Source organism: Physeter macrocephalus, chromosome 8 (assembly GCF_002837175.3).
Source record: "Physeter macrocephalus isolate SW-GA chromosome 8, ASM283717v5, whole genome shotgun sequence".
Lineage (NCBI taxonomy): Eukaryota > Metazoa > Chordata > Mammalia > Artiodactyla > Physeteridae > Physeter > Physeter macrocephalus.
In genome coordinates this window covers 116,578,114-116,604,169 of record NC_041221.1, presented here as the reverse complement: position 1 = coordinate 116,604,169, position 26,056 = coordinate 116,578,114, and the positions used below count along the sequence as shown (strand labels likewise).

Genomic DNA, 26,056 nt, shown 5'->3' with positions numbered 1-26,056 from the left:
ATATACAATGGAATATTACTCAGCCATAAAAGGAAACGAAATTGAGTTATTTGCAGTGAGGTGGATGAACCTGGAGTCTGTCATACAGAGTGAAGTAAGTCAGAAAGAGAAAAACAAATACTGTATGCTAACAAATATATATGGAATCTAAAACAAACAAACAGAAAATAGTCATGAAAAACCTAGGGGCAAGACAGGAATAAAGACGCAGACCTACCAGAGAATGGACTTGAGGATACGGGGAGGGGGAAGGGTAAGCTGGCACAAAGTGAGAGAGTGGCATGGACATCTATACACTACCAAATGTAAAACAGATAGCTAGTGGGAAGCAGCCGTAGGGAAGCAGCCACATAGCACAGGAAGATCAGCTCAGTGCTTTGTGGCCACCTGCGGGGGTGGGACGGGGAGGGAGGGAGCGAGGGAGACACAGGAGGGGGGAGATGTCGGGATATGTGTGTGTGTGTATAGCTGATTCACTTTGCTGTAGAGCAGAAACTAACACACCACTGTAGAGCAATTATACTCCAATAAAGATGTTAACAAAAAAATCACAATGAATATGGTCTTAAAGGTCTTCTTAATATAAGGTTTCAAGTCATGCTTATAAAATGTGATTGGGCTGGATAAAGGAGGGGAAAAAATCCAAATATGAATGCTAAAAGAGTTTTTATGAGATTAAGCAGATAAAAAAAGTAAACAGGGCGATTGGGGTTGACATGTATACACTGATGTGTATAAAATTGATGACTAATAAGAACCTGCTGTATAAAAAAATAAATAAAATAAAATTCAAAAATTAAAAAAAAGTAAACAAAGAATTACCATATGATCCAGCAATTCCACTTCAAGGTAAATACACAAAGAACTGAAAGCAGAGACTGGAAGAGATATTTGTATAACAATGTTCACAGCAGTACTACCCACAATAGTCAAAAGATTGATACAACCCAAATGCCCATTAATAGCTGAATGGATAAATGAAATGCTATATATACATAATGGAATATTATTTAACCTTGAAAAGAAAGGAAATTCTGAAACATGTTACAAAATAGATGAACCTTGAAGGTGTTACACTAAATGAAATAAGCCATTCACAAAAGTACAAAATATTGTACAATTCCACTTATATAGGTACCTAGGGAAGTAAAATTCATAGACAGAAAGTAAAATGGTAATTGGCTGGGGCTGGGGAGAGGAGTGGCAGAAATGGAGAACTACTGTTTAATGGGTAAAGAGTTTCAGTTTAGGGAGATGAAGAAGTTCTGGGGACGGATGGTAGTGATGGTTGCAAAACCATGTGAATGTACTTAATGTCACTGAACTGTATACTTAAAATGATTAAACTGATAAATTTTATACATATATTTTACCACAATTTTTTAAAAAAGAAATTTTTTGTGGAAACTGATCTGAATAGTGTCTGGGTTCCACAAAGCTTCCCTTAGGAGTGAAGAAGGGAAAGGTACTTACAGACTAACTCCAGGATTCTACTACTATTTCAATTAAAGCAGCAGCATGTTTAAAACTATCAACTCTCATTTTACATTATTAGTAAATAAGACTTCAGGGGTGGAATGAGCTCAGTGTCACAGAACAGGTCTATGGAAAAGCTGTACTCCAGGTCTCATTAGTTGTTTTCAGTTACTAAGACTTTCTACAATATAAAGCTGTATGCCTGGAGTACTTCAGCGCCTCTAATGATATAATAAAACAAACATGAAGATAAGATCTAAAGACTATCAAAGGCATACTAGAAGGAAATGGGAAGCAGTCAGATGAATATAAAATGACACCAATACCCAAAGTATTAGAGAATATAAATATTAAGAAATAATTTTGTTTTCAAGATTATAGCAGAGAAATGAGAGGTAATATCACCATAGATTTTACTGTGTATTAAAAGGATAAGGGAATATTATGCATAACTTTACACCAATAAAGATGACAACGGAAATGAAGCAGACAAATTTCTTGAAAGGTATGGACTACCAAAAGCTCACTCAAGAAGAAACAGAAAACCTGAACTGCCCTATATCTGTTAAAGAAACTGAAGTTGTAGATTTAAAAACTCCAGGCCCAGATAATTTCTCTGGTGAATTCTACCAAACACTTAAAGAAGAAATAATTCTGATTCTACACAAATTCTTCCAAACAATTAAAAAGGAGAGAACATTTTCCAACTCACTCTGTGAGGCCAGCATTTGTTAAAAAACAAACAAACAAAGCAAAACACACACAGACACACACGAAAAAAACAAGATAAACAAAAAAACCCAAAAACATTAAAAGAAACTAAAAACCAGTATCTTTCGTAAACATAGTTACAAAAATTCTTAACAAAAATTTTAACAGATCAAATCTAATAATTTATAAAAAATATAACCCGTCATGACCATATGGTTCTTACCCTGGGAATGCAAAGTTGATTTACCATCAAACAAAGCCATCAATCTATTTAGCCATATTAACAGACTTAAAGCAGAAAAACCGTATGATCATCTCAACAGGAGAAAAAAAAAAAGCATTTGACAAATTCCAACATCCATGCCTGATTAATAACTCCCAACAACCTGAAAAAAGAAAGAAACTTCTTCAATCTTATGAAGGGCATCTACAAAAACCTTACAGATAACATCATACTTGATGACAAAAGACTACATGTTTTCCCCCCAAGATCAGGAACAAGATAAAAATGTGTCTGTTTTCACCATTTCTATTCAATACTAGACTGGAAGTTCTAGTCAGTGCAGTAAGATAGTAGGGTATTAGCATAAAGATAAACAAATAGATCAATGGTCCAAAATAGAGTCCAGAAATAAACTTCCAGATACATGTCAATTGACTTTTAAAAGCGAGAAAGGCAATGCAGTAGAGGAAAGGATAATCAAAGTGGTGGGACAACTGATACACAGATTTTTTTTAAAAAGTAACTACAATACATATTTCACACCGTATTAAAAAATTAACTGAAACTGGGTCATAGGCCTAACTATGACTATAAAACATCAACGAAGCAGGAGAAAATCTTTGTGATGTGAGGTTAGGCAAAATTCTTATAGAAAGAAAATCCATACACAGAACAAATTTTGATGAGGTCCAATGTATCAATTAAGAACTTCTGCAGTTTAAAAGAACTTGTAAAGAGAATGAAAAGACAAGAAATCATCTAAGAGGAAATATTTTAAAATCACATATCTGATTTGTATTTAAAATACATAAGGAACTGTTGAAACTCAACTAAGAAAACATACAACCCTATAAAAAAGACACAACATCTGAAAAGACGCTTCAACCAAAAAGTTACACAAATGGCAAATAAGCACATGATTAAGATGCTTAATGCAAATTAAATCCATAACAAACTACCACTACACATCTACTAGAATGGCTAAAATTAAAAGGCTGACCATACTAAAAGTGTTGGTGAGAATGTTAAGCAACTGATTTCATGTACTGTCGCTGAGAATGTAAAATGGTACAATGGAAAATACTTAAGCAGTTCCTTAAAAAGTTAACTATACACCTACACTATGATTCAGCCGTTCCATTCCTAGGCACCTACACAAGAGAAATGAAAGCATATGCCCATACAAAGAAACTTGTGCATGAATATGATAAGTAGTCTTATTTGAAATAGCCCCAAAATGGTAACAGCTCAAGTGTTCATCAACAGGTAAATGGACAAACAAACTGTGGTATAGCCATACAATGAATATAATTCAGTGATAAAAAGGAATGAACTACTGAAATATACAATATGGAAGAATCTCAAAATAATTATGCTAAGAGAAAGGACACAGGGAAAAAAAGACATATTGTATGATTCTATTTACATAAAATTCAAGAAAATGCAAACTAATCAGTAATGTCAGGAAGCAAACTGGTAGTTGCCTGAGAGAAAGAGGGCAAAGGTAGGAAGGGAGAAGCAAGGAAGGAATTAACGTTTTGAGGTTGATGGATATATTCATTATCTTGATTGTGATGATGGCTTCACCAGTGTATACATATGTCAAAGTTGACCAAACTCTACACTTTAATAAATATGTGCAGTTACTTTAAGTCAGGTACACCTAACAAACCTGTTTAAAATAAAACTGTAGCAGATGGCTTGGAAAATTCTGGCCAAAAATGGTTATGATGTTAACCAAACAGAATGACTGACTTTTAATGTAGTCTGATGACTACAGAAATACAACATTCTGATTATTAACATTTTATAAAATCTGTCAAAAAAAAAGTCTTAGGATAAGAATTCATGATAATGTATAGACTACAATAATTAATGATTACCCAGGCAAAGAATATTGTTAACTGATTAAAAGTCTGAATTACATTCCCTCAAAACTTCTGAAGGCCATTAGAAATTTCCAAAGTTAAGTATGGACAGCATATATTTACTTTGCCAAAGTTTTAGTTACAATATACACTTTATATCAAATCAGTCTTTTAAAATTAATTGCATTGAATCCTTTGGGAAAGAAAAAGAAGTGGGAATTAGTAGCCTTAAAAAAAATATTTTGAGAAATCATTCCCCTAAAAATTACTCTGTTGAGATTGTCTTAAAATAAGAATATGAAACATATAAATTAAATACCAACCTACTAAAAGTTGTATTTGAATGTTTGATCACAGAACATCTGGGAGTTATTTTATGATTGTACAAATTCACAACCTTTCTGCGCTTATTCTCAAGTACTCTGAGTACTTACAATGCATAAGGCAATGCGCTATATGCTACTGGTACCAGTAAAACAAAGGCTACATAACAGTATTTGATATATTTCAAGTAATTTACATCATAGGAGAGAATTTTAACTTCAAAAGTGATACTTGCAGAAACAGAACAATACTACTATACTTCTACAATACCTACTGTAATTACATTTTATTAAGAAACTTAGTTTTATTTACTCAGAAAAATCTGCAGCCAAAACAGGATACATTCAACTCCCTTTAAAACTGCATTGTCTTAATAACAAAACAGAAACAATTTTTATGATTGCAATATTTAACTTGTTAAAAAAAGAAAAATTTGAGGGAAAAGTAATTTAATTGCATTGGAAACAAAGTCCAGTCCAAAACTAAAATGCAAACACTTTGTTTTTCTTGTTAAAGAATGCAATTTCTAATTTCAGTTGAATGATATTTTGTACCTTATTGATGTTTGGCTCCTCCATCATAGAATTTTTGATGGTTTCACAGCTGTCCTCTAATGACTTCATCAAGAAAGAATAACCACATGACAAAGAGTAAGGATGAGATGTAACATGCAAAATACTGGGGATATTTTTTTAAATTTTATTTTTAACTAAATTTACTAAAAAACAACATTGGACTGAGTTATTATTTTTTTAATTTCATATATTTTAAAAGAAGCATGTGTGGGGATGCATGATTCGGAGTTGGGGAAAACTTAATTCCTTGGAACTCCTTAACTATCACTATAAATTTTATTCTATTTCCTAAGAAATTTTTACCCACTTAACTCATTTGAAACGTTGACATTAAAGCAAGATTGAGCCCAAAGTACTTTATACTACAAATTTCAGAGCTACTAGTGCCAGAGTACTATCAACTGAAAATTAAAGTCAAATTGTTCTCTTACACATTATTACGTCGTCTCCATTATGATACCTCATTCCTCATGGAAGACCCCCTGATTAGAAAATTTTTGATTCCTAGGTTTCTAATTCTCTCCTTCTCTTGATTTAGCCAGAAACAGTCTATAGAATGCTTGGAGACACATATCATTTTTAAAAGGGGATATTGGCACTTGTTAAAGAAAGAGATGGTTCAAGATCTTTAGTTCTCAGAAAATGAAAAAAAAAAACCGAGAAAGGAACTGGGGATAAAAATGACAGCTGTCAAGCATTTTTTTTTTTTGGTTATGATTCAGATATAGTCTATTTGCAGCTATCTATACTTCAGTTCCAAATAAGCACAAACAGGAAAGAACTTCTATTTTAAAAATGCATGTGCCAGCAAACTACATTATATACAAAAAGAAAAGAACTGAGGATATACCAGGATTTTAATGTCAGATGAAGAAAATTTCATTTCCAAACATGTAAAGGAATAAAGAAAGCAGTAGCACTCTCAAAATACTCTCCAACATCTCCCACTGAAAATACAAGGCCTGTCACACATCTATTAATATTTCCTAACCATCTGAAGTCACAGTGACTTGGGCTCAACTATTTAAGTATAATCATCATTTTATAAAGCAGAGAGATGGAAGGTAATTTTGTTAATACCACAAAAAGGCTAGTCAACTTTCCAGTAAAGATTAAATAACTTTGTACCAACTCTATAAGTTTAATATTTTATTTAATTCCATCTATGTTTTACTACATAAAATTTTTCTTTTCATATTTCATTTATCAAAATGTCACTATCATCATCAAGAATAAAACAACAAAGTAGTAACAATAAACTTCTAATAACTACCATTAATCACACCAGGTTTTAAATAAGTTAAATCTGCTAATCAAAGTATTGTAAGGTATATCATATTCATTTTGGAGATTAAAAAGAACTAAAATTGGAGAAAATATTTAGTTTAATGATAGCTATAAAACTTTCAGTGCAACATTCATATTCATGCTTTTGATTAAAATAATTACAATACAAAAATAACTAAAATTTTCTTATATCATGAAACTCCTAAGAAAACTCAGAATAAAACAGCAGAGGAATTTAACAGGTACAGTTGTACTCATTTATCCATTAGCCTTCCATATGCATTCTGGCTTGGTTATGCTCCTCTATTTCCTTAATGACTCTATTTCCTGATTCAACTAGACAATCTAGTGGTAAACTAGTTTTCTGTTTTGTTTGTTTTGAGAGTGATTTCATTTCCCAAATGCACTAAATATATCAGCAGTGGAGAAATGTTTTTATCTTCATAACTATATTAATCAAATACAGCAACGGTTTTTAAAAAATGATTTTGTACTTGAAATTACTATGCCATATTTGCATGTTCATATTACAAGGTGCATCAAAGAAATCAAAGAAGTAATAACAAGCAGAGTAAACATGCTATTTATACAGAATGCAGCAGTGCTTCATATACCATTATCAGGATACTTTAACTTGTAATAAATTATTTTAGGCAAAGGTATATTTAAAATAAGAAACATTACCTCAGCAGTAAACATATTATAGTTACTCTGACACTCTTATCTAGCACATTCATTTTTAATTTTATTTATCCAAAAAATTTCTTAAACTGTTTTAAAGGGAATTCATATACTAAATATTTAAGATATATCTGACATAAGGTTAAAAAGAAATACATTAATTTGTATTATATCTAACTGTATCTATTGTTTGCCTAGATTTCAATGTTATTCTAAGGTACACATGTCAAAAGTCTTCTAAGTTATTAGCAAGAACAATATATATTTTGTTTCCTGACTTGGCTATTCAAATATATTTACACAATCAGGCAAATAGTAAATAACAACACATGCAGTTGCCTCTTACAAATTAGTTCTTAAACTGAGAGACAATGAGATATATGTAATTTTCCTTTTTCAGTAAGGTTAGATGCCATCTTGCTTTTTGCTAACTTGTCTATTAAGAAGCCATTCTATTTCCTTATTTTTCCAACTGAAATATCTTCCTTTTCTCCTCCCACTTCAACAACTGCAAAGCTTGCTTTTAGATTAGTTCAGTGCTTCTCAAAGTGTGATCCACAAACCAGCCGACAGTCTTGAACTCTGTTACTGATCCATGAGAAGATAAGGAATTAACTGCATCACTAAGTCCACTGTTTAATTTATCCAAAACTTTTTAATAGCAAAACTATTTCAAAGAAAGAGGCAATATGTTAATTTATATTCCAGTACAGCTTCCCCATATCATCAAACTGGACTTACTAGTAGCACTGAACTAAATGAGAAAAATAATCTTTATAATAATAACTTCAAGGTATAATCAACCAATTACAGTATAATTATAAATTAATTTCAGTCTGCAAAATTTTACTAAGAAGTATAATCAATACAAAAAAAGGAAAATGTACATATTTGAAATGTTTGCAGTATACAAAACTAGTTTCAATGAAACTTCTAAGATAAACTTTATCACACGAAAATCATGGGAAATTTCCACTTTGCCTCTGAAAATGGTAATCATGACAACTCAAAACCAGGAAACAAGACAAAAAATCTTAAGTCAAACAGTATCTTTTTGGGAAAAAAAAAGTCCCAAATACATCTGAATTAGTTACTTTAAATTAAATTGGTTAGGAAAATACTGACCCTCTCTTTTTCTATGTATTAACTACATAATACATGTTTATGACATAAACAATGAGTTTTTTAAAAGTCTGTAAAATGCAACTTATTCTTTATAGTTAAAAATACAAAAGACTTTAATAATAAAATAGCAAACAAGTTTTAATTTATACAGACCTCATTTAGACACCTTTTCTTTGTGAATATATTTCTGATAAAGGTTTCTTGAATTTCTTCCCGCTTCACCAAGTACTGCCAAAGTCTCTTCACAGACAGTGACAGATGGTGTTTAGATCTACAGAGAGACAATATATTTCATCATACACTTCAGAGATTTCTGGTTAATCTGACTATATTTCCTTGGTGCTATATGAATGTTTATAATAATAAATTAACTAGAATCAGACCACATCATCTACGGTAGCAATCAGCAAACTGTTTCTTAAAAGAAGAGACAGTAAATATTTCAGCCTTTGTGGGCTATATGGTTTCTCCCCCAACTACTTAACTTCACCACTTAAGTCGGAAAGCAACCATAGGTAATACTAAAATGAAAGGGTGTGGCTGTAATCCACAAAACTTTATTTATAATGCAGAAGGAGAGTGGATTTGGCCCCATGGGCTGCAGTTTGCTGACCTTTAACCTAAGAACATAAGATCTAACAAAAGAGGTATGATTCCTACAAAAGATCTAGAAGCAAAACTACTCAAAGTGTTGTTTGTGAACACATACTGAATCTGTTACTGATGTGCAGTGAGGTAAGAGCCCATGAAAGAATGTAAATCAACTATGTCACTAAGCCACTAAGTACACTGTTTAGTTCAGTTAACATTTTTTGTAGTAAGACTTTCTTGAAGAAGCAAGCACTGAATTGATTTACCTCTTGGTGCAAATGCTTTATCTCCTCATGTACAGTAAAACAGTTTGCTAACTAGCTATTCCAAATAGCTCTGCTCCAATGTAGGTGTCAGAAAACACTGGCCCATGGCTCAAATCCAGCCTACCTTCATATTCAAAAATAAAGTTTATTGACATTATTATATTTAGAATAGATAAGCAACAAGGACCTACTGTATAGCAGAGGGAACTTGTCTCAATATTCTGTAATAGCCTAAATGGGAAAAGAATTCAAAAAAGAATGGATACTTACATGGGTATAACTGAATCACTTTGCTGTACACCTGTAACTAACACATCACTGTTAATCAACTACACTCCAATATAAAATATTAAAAAAAAGTTTATTGGACCATAGCCATGCCCATTCATTTACTGTCTATTGTTGCTTTCAGTGTACAATGGCAGAGTTGAATAGCTGCAAAAAGGATTGTAGGGCCAGTAAAGGCTAAAATATTTACTATATGAACCTTTGCAAGAAATGTTTGCTAACATCCAGACTACAATATGCATCACACAAACACACAGATATGAGCCTAGAACAGCAAATTAAATATTGAAGTACTAAAATATTTTTTCTTTAAACACCACCTGATGACATTCTGATTTAATAAAACTCATATTAGAACAGTATTCATATGACACCCTACTTGAAAGGAGTGTTTGTAGGTTCCAGCAAAGCTTTGTGGCGGAGAATTGCAGGACCTGCAGACACACTCTCTTCAGAGGTATGACTTGCGATATAGTTTTGAGGTGGCCCCCCATGGATTTCAAGTCGTCGGAGAAGAACTTGTTCCCAACACTGAAGAGTTTTTAGAACAGCATGACAAAGTGGTGAACTAACTGGAAGCTCTATAAAGAGAAAATAAAATTGACCCACATTTATCTTCTGCAGTAAAATGCTATATTCAATGTAGAGAATGAGAGATAAACACACATTTTGGCAGAGGAGATGTGAAAGAGAGGTGGGCACAGAAATCCAGAGGATTGAAAAGAATGGCATAAATCTGTATAGCATTTCAACATAATTAGTGGTCTAGGACAACAGAAAAAAGGGGCAATCTAGGTCAAAATTACATCATACCTTTACTACTAGAACTTGGAATAACATTTGTGACTTGTGATTTAAATAACCACCATACTGGTTAAGAATCCACCTACCAATGCAGGGGACATGGGTTTGAGCCTTGGTCTGGGAAGATCCCACACGCTGTGGAGCAACTAAGCCCGTGCGCCACAACTACTGAGTCTGCACTCTAGAGCCTGTGAGCCACAACTGCTGAGGCCCGTGCGCCTGGAGCCTGTGCTCTGCAACAGGAGAAGCCACCGCAGTGAGAGGCCCGCTCACTGCAACAAAGAGCAGCCCCCGCTCACTGCAACTAGAGAAAGCCACGTGCAGCAGTACCCAACACAGCCAAAGATAAATAAAATAAATAAATAAATAAATAAATAATTGCTATAGCAATCACTGCTTTTGACTTTAATTTTGCACAAAAAATGTACCTGAATATTATAAAAATATGTTTGGGAGGAAAATTAATTGCTTTAAGCCTTTGTATCAGCCCAATTTATGTACAGCACATAGCAAGACTTCTTTTGAAAATTAAAATAATATACAAGGTAAAAAAAGAGAAATAATACTTATTACAAAACTCAGCACTTTCCAGTTCTACACTTCCGTACTCCTGAATCCTGATCCCCCTTTCAACTTTTAGCTATTTCTGCTGTTTACCTTCAAAAATCTAAATAATATGCTTATTGATTTTTTTCTATTTTAGAAATGATCTACTGATTTACTACTATGAAATATGAGAATAAACTTCCCCTCTCTCCATCACTGCAATACAGTCCATAATAATTTTTGGTTAGATTGATAATTTAGTGTCTACTTTGTTTTATATATATGTAAATAGAGATCACAGCTGAACTACTTGGTATACTATCATGCCCCTTTCTTTCCTGTACAAGCTTTTTCTCCCTCAGAGTTAATAATTACTAAATTTTTGCTTTTGTTTAGTTTCCTACGTGTCTACAACTATTAAATCTCCAACACCTTGGCTACAGCTATAAACACAGTCTCAATACAGTCAATCACATCAGCTTCAGATTCCCTGCTTTCTTGGACCCTGTCCTCCTAAAAGCACCTAACAATATGATAGAACCATAGGAAGTTACTAAACGTTTTCTCCACTACTTGAAAAAAATACAAAATAAGTCAATCAAAAGCAATGGCAATATAAGTTCACGTTAAGCTATTTATTACCTGCAAGATCATGACCTGCAAAGGGATAGAAAGTCTTCAAATTGCTGAGCACCAACTGCACCATTGCCAAACGCATCAATGACCAACTAAAAATAAAGCAACAGTAGATCTGTTAAAAATTTACTTAGGGATTGAGAAGACTACACACTCTTTATCCCAACAATTCACTACCAGGAATCTACCCTGAAGATATACCTCCACAAAAACAAAACAATACATGCATGCAGTTACTCATGTCAGCATTATCTACAACAGCAAAAGAGTAGAAACAACCAAATTACCCATCAGAGTAATTGTAATGGTTGAATAACTAGCTCTGAATCATGGAATATTTTAGGGTAGCCAAAAGGATGTCTAAATGTTAATATGGAGTGAACCCCAGCATGTATTAATAAATAAAAAGCAAGTTATAAACATTATATGTAGTATGCTACCTGCTACGTTCTGTGTAAGAAAGCAGCAGAAATAAGATTTTACACACACACAGAGACACACACACACACCCTTATTTTTGAAAACAGAAGGATAAACCAGAAACTAATAAAAATAAGTATCTGTAGAGGGTGTAGAGGAGGACTCAAGTGGAAGAGATATGAGACTTCAGATTTTATATTTTTATACAGATTTCCTTTTTTTAATTAAAAAAGATACTTTGGCATTTTTTTTTCAAGCAAAAAATTTATTTCTTAGAGTACTGATTTTTTACTAAACTGTGGTAAAATACATATGACAACTTAACTACTTTTAAATGTACAGTTCGGTGACATTAAGTACATTCATATTGTGCAGCCACCACCACCATCCATTTCCAGAATTCTTTTCATCTTGAAAAACTGAAACTCTATAACCATTAAACAATAACTCCCCATTTTCCCTGTCTCCTAGGCCCTGGCAACCGGCATTCTACTTTCTGTCTCTATGAATTTAACTATTCTAGGTATCTTACATTAGTGGAATTATACAAGCATTTGTCTTTTTGTGCCTGGTTTATTTTACCTAGCAAAATGTCCTCAAGATTCATCCATATTGTAGCATGTGTCAGAATTTCCATCCTTTTAAAGGCTGAATAATATTCTACTCTACGTATCTACCACATTCTTTATTGCATTCAATTTGCTGACAGACACCTGAGTTGCAATTATCCCTTGGCTATTATGAATAATGCTATTATGAGCATGAGTGTACTACTACCACTTCAACATCTGCTTTCAATTTCTTGTGGTATATATCCAGAAGGTAAACTGCTGGGTCACATGGTAATTCTACTTTTAATTTTTGAGGAACTGTCATACTGTTTTCTACAGTGGTTGCACCAGTTCACATTCCTACCAACAGTGCACAAGGGTTTCAATCTCTCCACACCCTTGCCAACATTGTGATTTTCTGTTTTTTTGATAATAGCCAATCTAATGGGTGTGAGAGGATCTCTCATTGTGGTTTTTATTTGCATTTCCTCAGTAATCTGTGATAGTGAGAATCTTTTCATGTGCTTATTTGGATAATGTCTGTTCAACTTATTTGCCCATTTTTTAATTGGGTTATTTGCATTATTTTGTTGTTGAGTTACACAGATTGACTTTTGAGCCATGTAAATATTCCATATATTCAAAAAAACAAAAGCAGGTTAACACAGGACACCATCAAATAAAAATCTCATACTGATACCAACACCAGACAAAGACATCACAAAAAAGGAAAAGTACAGGCCAATATCACTAATGAACATAGACAAAAAAACCTCAACAAAATACTAGCAAATCAAATCCAACAACACATTAAAAGGATCATACACCATGATCAAGTGGGATTTATCCCAGGGATGCAAGGATACTTCAGTATATGCAAGGATACTTCAATATACGCAAATCAACCAATGTGATACACCACATTAACAAACTAAAAAATAAAAACCATATGATCATCTCAATAGACGCAGAAAAAGCTTTTGACAAAATTCAACATCCATTTATGATAAAAACTCTCCAGAAAAGTGGGCATAGAGAGAACATACCTCAACATAATAAAGGCCATATATGACAAACCTACAGCTAACATCATACTCAATAGTGAAATGCTGAAAGCATTTCCTTAACATCAAGAATAAGACAAGGATGTCCACTCTTGCCACTTTTATTCAACATAGTTTTGGAAGTCCTAGCTACAGCAATCAGAGAAGAAAAAGAAATAAAAGGAATCCAAACTGGAAAAGAAGAAGTAAAACTGTCACTATTTGCAGATGACATGATACTACACACAGAAAACCCTAAAGATGCTAACAGAAAACTACTAGAGCTTGTCAGTGAATTTGGTAAAGTTAGGATACAAGCAGGATAAAGCAGGATACAAAATTAATACACAGAAATCTCTTGCATTCCTATACACTAACAATGAAAGATCAGAAAGAGAAATTAAGGAAACAATTCTATTTACCATCTCATCAAAAGAATAGAATACCTAGGAATAAACCTACCTAAGGAGGCAAAAGACCTGTACTCAGAAAACTATAAGATACTGATGAAAGAAATCAAAGATGACACAAACAGATGGAGAGATATACCATGTTTTCGGATTGGAAGAATCAATATTGTCAAAATGACTATACTACCCAAAGTAATCTACAGAATCAGTGCAATCCCTATCAAATTACCAATAGCATTTTTCACAGAATTAGAACAGAAATTTTACAATTTGTATGGAAACACAAAAGACCTCGAATAGCCAAAGCCATCTTGAGAGAGAAAGATGGAGCTGGAGGAATCACACTCCCTGACTCCAGACTATACTACAAAGCTACCGTAATCAAAACAGTATGGTACTGGCACAAAGACAGACATACAGATCAATGGAACAGGATGGAAAGCCCAGAGATAAACCCACCCATCTATGGTCACCTAATCTACAAGTAAGGAGGCAAGGATATACAATGGAGAAAAGACAGTCTCTTCAATAAATGGTGCTGAGAAAACTGGACAGCTATATGTAAAAGAAAGAAATGAGAACATTCTCAAACACCATACACAAAAATAAACTCAAAATGGATTAAAGACCTAAATGTAAGACAGGATACTATAAAACTCTTAGAGGAAAACATAGGCAGAACACTCTCTGATATAAATTGCAGCAAGATCTTTTTTGACTTATTTCCAAGAGTAGTGAAAATAAAACCAAAAATAAACCAATGGGACCTCATTAAACTTAAAAGCTTTTGCACAGCAAAGGAAACCATAAACAAAACAAAAAGACAACCCTCGGAATGGGAGAAAATACTTGCAAACTAAGTGACCAACAAGGGATTAATCTCTAAAATATCAAACAGCTCATGCAGCTCAATATCAAAAAAACACACAACCCAATCAAAAAATGGGTGGAAAATCTAAATTGACATTTCTCCAAAGAAGACATACGGATGGCGAAAAAGCACATGAAAAGATGCTCAATGTTGCTAATTATTGGAGAAATGCAAATCAAAACTACAATGAGGAATCACTTCACACTGGTTAGAAGAGCCATCATCAAAAAATCTACAAACAATAAATGCTGGAGAGGGTGGGGAGAAAAGGGAACCCTCGTACACTGTTGGTGGGAATGTAAATTGGTAAATTGGTACAGTCATTATGGCAAACAGTATGAAGGTTCTTTAAAAAACTAAAAATAGAGCTACTATACCATGATCCAGCAATCCCACTCCTGGGCATATATCTGCAGAAAACTATCATTTGAAAAGATACATGCACCCCAACGTTCACTGCACCACTATTTACAATAGCCAGGATATGGAAGCAACCTAAATGTCCATTGACAGAGGAATGGATAAAGAAGATGTAGTACATATATACAATGGAATATTACTGAGCCACAAAAAAGAATGAAATAATGCCATTTGCAGCGACATGGATGGACCCAGAGATTGTCAAACTGAGTGAAGTAAGTCAGACAGAGAAAGACAAATATCATATGATATTGCTTATATGTGGAATCTAAAACAATAGTACAAATGGACTTATTTACAAAACAGAAATAAAGTCACAGATGGAGAAAACAAACTTATGGTTACCAAGGTGAAAAAGGATAAAGCGGGGGAGGGATAAATGGGGAGACTGAGATTGACATATACACACTATTATATATAAAACAGATAACTAATAAGAACCTAATGTATAGCACAGGGAACTCTACTCAATACTCTGTAATGACCTATACGGGAAAAGAATCTAAAAGAGTGGATATATGTATATGTATAACTGATTCCCTTTGCTGTACAGCAGAAACTAACATAACATTGTAAATCAACTATACTCCAATAAAAATTAATTTTTAAAAAATCTCATAAAAACTTTTCTTTTCGATAAAGGAGTACTTCATTTTCCCTAAGATACTGACTTGTTTCTTTTGGAAAATTTATATTTTTCTATCACACAATTAACATACCATGTCATAATAAAATATATACACCTTTCAGATATAAACAACATATCATACTATCACTTATACATGTAAGGATAATAATGTAGCATTGGAGCTTTGAGGGTATTTGAACATTTATGATTTTTATATGTGTTCCACATATGCCATTTTTAAGACAGAAATCACGGACATCTTTGAGTACTAGTGTACTGGAAAGACATTAGATCTTTTAGGCTAAAACAATGTGGTTTGTTAATTGTAGGGAGCAAAGGGCAAGGAATGATCTGATAGCAAGATTTGTGAGAATTGAAAAAAAGTACAGATTGTCCATTTATGGTGTTTATTGTAGGGAGCAAAGGGCAAGGAATGATATGATAGCAAGATTTATCAGAACTGAAAAAAAGTACAGATTGTCCATTCAAGGGTAATCAAAAATTAACTGTGGAATTACTGTTAAGGAAGGGAATTTAACAATTTCAGCTAAAGAGATCTGGGTTATAATATAATTCACCAAGCTATTAATTTCATGTATTATTTTCAAAATTACATAATGAATTCTTTAAAAGAAGCTTAAAATTAAATATTCCATACCTATATGAATTTGAATTAGAATGCTCTTGGAGATGGAAATCTGAAGCTAAAACATCTTCATCTTCGTCATCACTTTCCAGACTCTCCTCTGAATCATATTCTGCTCTACTTTGAGAAGCAGGTAGAAAAGGCTAAAATAAAAAAGTTACAGAATTTATCAACCAATTATCTGATTTAACACATTCAATTATATAGTCTAATATTAGCAATTTATCCCATTTTGGGGTACTTTGTTATAAGAAAGTAAAGTAACCAGTACTTGGCTGCTTCTTTTTTGACATTCTATGCCTTCAACATCACTTTACACAATTCCCTTATTTATTCATCCAATCAACAAAAATTTATTAAGTATCCACTATGTGTGAAAAGTATACCCAATGTAAGAAATTTTAAGACATATATATAGTCACTGTCCTCACAGTACTTATATTTTAGTGGGGGAAAAAAACAGGCAAATAATAGAAAACTAAATATAAATTGTATTTAGCTGTGTTATAAAGAAGAAAATAGCACTGGGATCAAGAATATTAACAAGAGTTGAGATAAGCTGATCATAAAAGGCCTTTTTGAAAAGTGTCATTTAAGGGAGACCTAAAGGACAAGAAGGAATAAGCCATTTAACAGGGGGGAAGAAAAGCATTTTAGGTAGTAGATATAGTATGTAAATAGGCTTTAATAAGGTAAAAGAGTTTGGTATGGAAAAAAAAAAAGTTTGGCTGAAGCCTACTAAAGCAAGAAGACAGTGGTGGGAGAAAAGTTGAAGAGAACAGCAGATGACAGATCAGGTAGGGTTTTTGTACAACACAGTAAAGAGTGAAATGGAATGCCACTGATGAGTTTTAAGTAGAGGATAGGTATTGAGATTTATACTTTAGAAATATTACTATGACCATAGCCTTATGAGAGAAAAGTCAAATGGCAAGAGAAGAAATGGAGACATCAGTAACTAAGGCAAGAGTTGGCAGTCTGGATACAGGTGTGTGACGGAGATGGAGAGAAATAACACATTCATGGTATATTTGGGGGAAAGCACAGATTTACTGATCAATTTGGAGAGCAAGGGAAAGAGAAGGAAAAGACGATTTCTGGGTTTCTGGCTTGAGCAACTATAAGGATGAAGATGCCGTTTACTAAAATGGGAGGACTTTGGTTGTGACATGGGAAGTACTAAAGAAAATAAATATCAGAAACCTAAATCTTGAAGAAGATCAAGATTCACAGGTCAGGTAGAAAAGGAAGAAGAAGACCATGAAGCAATAAATAGTAAGGTTAGGAAATTAACTAGAAGAGACTGATATCAATAGAACAAGAGAGAAAAGTAATTCAAAAAGGAGGAAATAGTCACATGGGTTGAATACTGCTAAAAAGTCAAATAAAATGATGACAAAGAAGTTTCCTATACTTGATAACATGGATACCACCTGAATCTCAACAACAGCAGGTTCAGTGGGGTAGTTGTGTCACAAGTCATACAATGGGTAAATATGAACGGGACCTATGGTAATAGAAAGATAATGTGTTTACAGTTTTGAAAAGTTGAAGGAGGATGGGAAGCAGAGAAATGGGATAATAGTTCAAAAAAGTTTTGGGATCAAAGCAGGATTTGGAATGGGAGACAGTAGAGCACATTTCTGTTCTGATGGGAAGAGCCAATAGTGAAGAAAGAAGAGTAGAGAAGAAAAGCAAGGATAGGATTCAGAATAGCACTGAATCTTTGACAGGAAGGATGCTTCCTTGATAATAACAAGAGAGAACAAGATGAGGGCTTCATGACAGAATGATGAAAGACTTTTGTCTGGTTCTATTTTTTTTTAATGACTTATAAGATGATGTCATCAGTTAAGAGTGAGGATGAAAGAAGAGATGTGGGAAATTTGAAAAGAAAACTTATAAAATCTTGGGTCCAAAGAAGCCCAATAAAGAAACATAGCAGGGAGGGTAGAAATTCTGGAAAAGCTGAGGGAGGAGATTGGTAAGTCCTCTTCCCAAAAAGCAGTAATAAAACTGGAAAAAGTTGTCAAAAACAGCCATTTAAAGACACTGGAAACTGGTCAAACACATACAACACATAGAGAAGTATTTATTCAAGAAAAACTACTGAATCTCTGGTAAAAAGTGAGCATCTGGCATTTTGGCCAGGGGGTACTCCTAACCCAACCCCTGCCCTCTGTGGCCCATTTGTTCTATCAGGGCCAGCAGCCTGTGAGGACAGAGAACTCTGCTGCCTGGCCAGAGGGGGCTGACTTTAATAAGAATTCCATGCCCATAAATCCAGAGAAAACTATAATTCGAAAAGATACATGCACCCCAATGTTCACTGCAGCACCATTTACAACAGCCAAGACATGGAAACAACCTAAATATCCATCGACAGATGAATGGATAAAGAAGATGTGGCACTTATATATATAATGGAATACTACTCAGCCATGAAAAAGAATGAAATAATGACATTTGCAGCAACATGGATGGACCTAGAGATTATAAGAAGTGAAGTAAGTCAGAAACAGAAGGATAAATACCATATAATATCACTTAAATGTGGAATCTAAAATATGACATAAATGAATTTATCTATGAAACAGAAACAGACTCAGAGACATAGAGAACAGACTTGTGGTTGCCAAGACGGAGGTGCGGTAGGGATTGGGAGTTTGGGATTAGGGGATGCAAACTATTATACAGAGAATGGATAAACAACAAGGTCCTCAATCTATATTCAATATTGTGTATAAACCATATGAAAAATATGAAAAAGAATGTATATAAATGAATAATTGAATCACTTTGCTGTACAGTAGAAATTAACACAACATTGTAAATCAACTATACTTCAATTAAAAAAAAAAACAAACGAATTCCATGCCCAGCAGCATTGTCAAAAACAAGAGTTCTCAGCAGCAAACAATTAGGGAAGGCTAACATCTCAACTAGCCTGAGGCTGAGATACAGATTGGAGCAAGGGCAGACCAGCCAGAAATGTAACCAGATCCAGGAACAAGACAACTAAAGAAGGCCTTGCTAATCAAGAATCATATACCCAGCAAAAGTAAAATTATGCTTTAAAAATGAAGATGAAATAAAGATATTCCAATATAAATAGAGTACATAATAAACATCTGTTGAATGAATCAATGACTGCAAAAGGCAAGGTGAAACAAGGTGATATAAATGCCCTTCTTTACCCTGAAGCATGCAAAAATTACAAATGTTCTGTGACCATTTAAAAATTTGTCAGGAGCAGCGGGGTGCGGAGGGCAAAGCGGAGAGATTCCCGCACAGAGGATCGGTGCCGACCGGCACTGCAAAAGGCAAGGTGAAACAAGGTGATATAAATGCCCTTCTTTACCCTGAAGCATGCAAAAATTACAAATGTTCTGTGACCATTTAAAAATTTGTCAGAACATTAAAAACTTTTACAGTCGGCTATAAATGTATAGGAAAATGAAAAAAATAGTAAAAACAATACTTATTTAGTATACTGTAATTAAAAAATTAGAAACAGTGAGAATTAAAGTGTTTTATTTCTTTGTAAGAAATTTATCAAGAGTACTTTAAACAGTGCTGGCCTTCTAACTCAGGAATCAAAGCAAGCTTCTTTTCTTATCATTAACAAATTGTCATACTCCTTTCTAAGTTTGTATCAGCGTCCAACTTTTTACTCTTTGCACTTTCAATGTTGTGAAATATTACCCAGAGTTCTTTTAATGTGAAGTTTTTTGCCAATTTCACTATCTCTGGGACATCTTCATCCTTTTGCCACACTTTCCTCATTTATGTTGATAAGCTGGCCTTTACTAATTGCCTCTGGCTGTACATCTAAAGTCTATCAAATGACAGCAATGTCAGTATTCCCAAAGTTAGCTATTTCTTCTATAACTTTATTTATATTTGATTTGAATTTCACTTCCAGTACTATCACTTTTCATTTTTCAGTTGCACTTTTATCTGTGTTAGCCAATTCCCTCTTCTGATTAGCCAGTTTTGTAAAATGTCACTTGCGTTTATTATGGGAGATAAGGAGGCAAGACAACCACATGCTTTTCTGTCTGTATGAACTCAATACTGAATAACAGGTACTAAATGACCAATCACTGACAGACTTTGAAAGAACTGTTGTGATTGGTCACTGATCATGAGGTGCATCTGTTCTTTACATAGTGATTTGTGGACTGAATAGCTAGCAGGAAAGTTTGTACTTTATGTGATTACTCATATTTAATAAATTGTGGTAACTTTAAAGTTGAACAGTGTTGTTGAGGGACTGATGTTATTTAACTAAAAACTGAAATCTGTGTATATCAGTATATCAGGACAATGCAGGACTGCCTGGAGTATAGAAAAGGAATTAGAGTATGGATGGCACTTTGACTTCTGGCAGTCTTGATTCCTTAATTACTATCAAGCATTAAGGTGCTAACCAATTTATATTTTCATCTTACTAGGAACGTTACTTTGTTTAAAATGCAAAAATCATAATTTATAAAAGAACTGCCTTAAAACCTGGTTGAAATATGTCCAAAATATTTTACGGTATATTTTGTGATAAGGTACCCTGATAAAATGAAAATTTTCTAAACCGGTATGGAAAAATATTTGGAAACACCAACAATTACACTTTTTTTAAACAGTTTCATTTCTGTTTAACTACACAAATAATCATCTGGATAACACTTGTATTACCTTGGCAATGAAATAGTCCCAGATACTGAGCTCAGGTGGAATGAACTTCTCTTTAACTATCAGTGACTCCTGGCTTACTTGTGGTGAGGAAGAGGTCACTGAGGCAGATTCTCTGCAAGACATTTTTGATGGCCTAAAACGTTTGCTCTGTTTCTCTCCTTCTTCCACTAGTAAAGAAATTAACAAGAACAAAATAAAGTAATACTAAAATAAGTACAATTTTCATTGTTCTGATTTCACCTATTTTTACATAAGACCTAAGGTTAACTACAAATAAGTACATACACAAAACTGAGATTATTATGATAGTAAGGTAAGAAAATAGTGGAGGAAGTGAGACAAAAATCATCTTGTATAGAGATCTTTGTTTTTATCTCATCTTGTCCCTTACTCTCTGAATGTTGACTTATCTAAATTATCTACACCTTTCTATTTTGTTTTTTAAGAATATCATGGTGGGGGAAGAATATCATAGGATGTCAGTGGTAATTAAAGGCAACAACTCAGTTATGAGATTCTTCAGTAATCACTTGGCCTTTTATCTACTAAAAAACTACTACTAACTTTTCACTGAAAATATTAAAAAATTCAAACACCAAAACTACCTACTAAGCTGATTCAGACTTTTAGAAATGGCTTGGAGATAGAATTTTCTAGTCAATGGAACAACAAAGAAGAGGGAGAAAATGCAATCTTTATTGTTTTAACTTCTAAACATTTAACAGTCAATATTCTCTTAGTATTTCACCTTAGAATATTAAGGGCATTAGCAACGAAAAACAAGTTATACAAATCTTTAATCAATACTAAGTCACTAGATGCAAATCACCAATAGAAAATCAAGGATCTCCTGGACACAGTCATAGTCTAATAGATACGTAAACAACCCCATATTAAGGCACACCAATATTCTTCTTTAATGGTTACAGCAAGAAGTCACTTACCTTCCAAAGGAATACAAGAATTTGTGTTTTAATACAATTTTGTTTTATTGCTTAAAGCTACTTAGCTTGCATAAACAGCATGCTCATGCATTATATCAAGCTACAGCCAAGCTGAGTCTAACAGAATAATTTATTTGTTTCAGAAAAAATGAAATAAAGATGAATAAAATTAGTATACTAAAGGATTGCTAAAAAGTGGTATGTAATCATTCAAATGACTTTAAAAAGAACCATCATATTCAGTGGGTAATTTTTTCTCTCTGATCTTATAAGCAATTGATAATCAGCAATCATGTTTCTAATATATCTGTTGCATACATTTATATACATTCTAAAACTTAAACAGTGGTTTTACCAAATTCTCATTGAGTAAAAAATTTAGAATACAAGGGTATTTTTTTAATCTGTCAAAAAAATTAATGCTATGTTTCAAAATAAATTTATCACTTGACAAATATTACTATTCTGCTTGTTTTGTTTTTAGATTATTAGAAGGCATGTGATGTGAACACAGACGTTTAGGGAAAAATAAAACTTACAATGCTAAATTCACAGATTTTACCAAGCTTGCTATGTCATAAAAAAGCAGAGTTTTTAAAGCAAAACATTAAAAAAATTTTTAAGAGAGAAAAACATTTGCAAGTACAGTTGTGTGAACCCAGACAACTGACATGAAAACAAGAAATTAACCACACTGAGGGGAAACATTTAAAATTACAGACTCAATTCCAGAAGTTAAAACTTCTTATCGAAACATTTCTTATGCACAAGGACAACAGGGGAAAAACAGCAAACAGGTTCACAGTACCGAATGTTATATTACCTGAAATGCTACAAATTAAAAGACCTTAGTGATACCTCTTAGCAAACAAGAAATGATTTGAAGCTTATCATTAGGGTAGATGCTCCCTCTTCTTTTCCCTCAAATTGCAGCAAGACCTAAGACAACTTTATGCTTATATCACGTTGGGTTCGAGTGGTAATGAAGCTTAGGGGCACCAATAGAAACTGTGTAGCTGCTGGGTGCTTAACCATTTGTTTTTGAAAAAAGCTAATAATAAAATATCAAGAACTGTGTCACTCCTTGGATACAAACTGATTCTACTGTTCCATTATTAAGGTAGTAAATGGCTACTTTACTAGTAATAAAAGAAAAAAATCAGCATTAGGGAGAAATGAAAAGGAACTTGGATATAGATAGAGCTTATGAATTATAAGGGGCATGAAGAAGTTAGAAAGTGGGTAAAGAAAAACTAAGGTATGCATAGGAATAACGACAATTCTTATACCTGCAAACATTATTATGAAACAACAAAAATTCTTAAAAGGTTTTGTTTTGCTTTACAATATGCAATAAAAAGCAAAAGTATGGATTTCTCACTGTTAGCAGAAAAAAAGTAATTTTTCAAAAACTGCTATTGCTTAGCTGATCAACTACTTTAAAAATTAACCATAATAAAATAATTCAGAACTCCATGAACATTCACCCACACTATAGTTTTAATTAGAAAAAATAAATCCCTCATTAACATATATAGAAATCACAAAGTAAATTTGATTAAAAAATAAATTACTGATTTATGTACCTTAATATTTTTGTTAAGAATTCTGACCTGCTGAGTTAAAGTCTAATAAAAATCATCTACCATTTTCGTATATTACAAAGCTTAAGTCATATTTAAATTTTATGTCACTAAAAGTACATTAAGTATATAATAGACATGTAGAAAGAAAAATAATTTAGTTCGTAAGACCATTATTGCAAAGAAAATTAAAAACAGAATTTATACCAGAACAAGGAAAACAAACGGTAACTTTTAAAATCTCATAGTACTAAGTTTATGAAAACACTTTTTAAAAGACAGATTTTTAAGGGTTCTAAGCATGTATTTCATCTTCAATATACAATACACTCACACTGAATAGATGAATAGGTTGTCAGGAAAATGAAATATTCTAGACCTGTCAGTTTTCATTTGGCCATATTTAAACACTAGAAACTAAAAATATATCTATATATATCAATTTTGGCTGAATTCAGATCAACTTTTCTAGAACACATCATTTTATTCCCTTGGTCAACAATGTATACTGAATATTATCTAATTTAATTACACTCTCAGGACATCATGATTACATTCAACAGTAATTCGAACATACAGGGCTGCTTACTTACAACCTAAAATTTATCAAGCTGCTGTGCTGCTTTAGTTGGTGTGCTTTCAGAACAACATAATAATGCCTTCAAAAACTGAGAATTCAGAACTCTGCCTTATACTAAAATCCACCCCTGCTTGTCCCTTTGTCTTGGTTGATTTTCTGTTCTCAGATTTTGTCTCTCCAGCTGTCAGTTTATCTGCCTCACAGGACTGCTACTTCTAATTACTATTACTGCCTTTACTATCTACTATCTTCACTTCTTCCCTTTATTCTGTTTTTCTATCTTTTTCTTTTTCTACTTGTTCCTTCACAAACTAAATCAGCTTTAGAAATAGAAGACCTTTGGCTTCATCATTAAATGAGCGTACTCTTTTTTTCTGGTTAGCAAACTGATGAATCATATCATTTATGTTTTCATGCTCCTTCAGTTACATCCATGATTGATTACATTCAGAATAGTTTCTGGGTTCTTATAGACAGATGAGCATCACATAATCTATATGTGGCTATATCCAGCCCCATCACTAAGTAACCTCATTTTTTAAGTATCCTGTATTATTTGGCTACCATGTCCCAACGCAAGAGGTTAAACATACAGATGCAGATAATTTTTTTCACTTTGATTATTTCGGATTCAGTTAAGTGGTGAGATAGAGTTGATTATATGATATTTGTAACTACAAACAGCTATATCTGAGTGGTTAAACAAAGAACAACCTGGACTTTGAGTAAGGTTGTTTATGTATCTGTGCTCAGAAATGCTCCAGGAATTGTTGAAGTTGAGGCTTGCTGACTGGTTAGTAAAAATGTATTTTTAATTTTTTACAAGTATGTGGACATTCTATTTCAAGAATTTATTCCTTTATAACATGTTGCAATAACAAGATCACAATCTTTAATCTCAGTAGACCTATAAATTGTATTCCCGCTCACACTTTGAAATTTTTAAAAAATGAATTCAAATATCTGAAGTATATATTCCAACATGAGTTTCAAAAGTTAGTCTTTTCTATTTTTATCCATATAAAAAATAAAGCACAGGAAATTACTCTTTAAAAATTAGAAAGGAGATGTTACAAAAATTAAAATATTGTTAAAAATTTTAAAGCCAAGATTATCACATATGGGCTAATAAAAAAAAAACTTAAAGGCAGAAAGCATCATGAAGATTTTTTTCAGGCCAAAAAGCTTGTTTCTATCTTTAAATAAATACAGTACCTACAGTTACAACATTAGAAAGTTACGAAAAGGTAATACAATTGTTTAAAATACTTACTTTACATGATATTATGAACACTTAGAAATCCAAAACCCTAATGGCTGGAATCATAATATGCAGAACATAAAGCAGCCTCATTTGAAATGTTTTTCCAGTCATTTCAAGCCATAGTCTGATTTATCATGATTAGCACTGATGTTTCTTTATTTCTACACATTTAAAAATATGTTAAAGGTCTAAGGAATAGAAAACATCAAAATGAAGAACTTAAAGCATAATAAAAAAGCAGGGATGGTTTTCTAAAATGCTAATCATTGTTTTAAATCAAAAATATGACTTGATTAATGGAAAATTTTCAGTTTGCTAAGTGCCAAACAAAATAAAACTGGCCCACTGTACCCCAACCCCTCCAAAACAACACAAAGCAAGCTGAACTGTAAAAGCCTATTTCTAAAGCTAATATCTTGCCTGCAAGACTGGGAGGGCTATGAGAACTGATGGTTGAAAGAGCTTTGGAAAAGCCCACACATTCCATGGAGAATACCACTACCTGGTGGGGACTAGGCATAGCAAAGTACCTTCCTGCCAAAGAAAGAAGAGAGATCTGATTTGGGATAGAACAAAAACCAATGTTACAGTATATTTCAA

General features: G+C 33.1%; 1 protein-coding gene across 6 annotated transcripts in view; it reads right to left on the bottom strand.

Annotated features, from left to right (window-relative positions):
• The window catches only part of DMXL1 (Dmx like 1), a 132,524-nt gene that overhangs the window by 41,326 nt on the left and 65,142 nt on the right, over window positions 1-26,056 (bottom strand). For 2 of the 6 annotated variants that reach the window (XR_008618103.1, XM_028493154.2), the window contains exons 29-35: window positions 25,877-25,990; window positions 21,086-21,252; window positions 16,403-16,533; window positions 11,408-11,493; window positions 9,795-9,996; window positions 8,424-8,541; window positions 5,157-5,219 (exon numbers count right to left, since the gene is read on the bottom strand). Coding sequence is in view for 5 of the 6 variants with exons in the window: in XM_028493154.2 (XP_028348955.1) it covers window positions 5,157-5,219; window positions 8,424-8,541; window positions 9,795-9,996; window positions 11,408-11,493; window positions 16,403-16,533; window positions 21,086-21,252; window positions 25,877-25,990 (881 nt within the window). In the remaining variant the exon portion in view is untranslated. Of the gene's footprint in view, window positions 1-5,156; window positions 5,220-6,498; window positions 7,734-8,423; window positions 8,542-9,794; window positions 9,997-11,407; window positions 11,494-16,402; window positions 16,534-21,085; window positions 21,253-25,876; window positions 25,991-26,056 lie in introns of those variants that run through there. The other 4 variants (XM_028493157.2, XM_028493155.2, XM_024131998.3 and 1 more) reach the window with 4 other exon arrangements.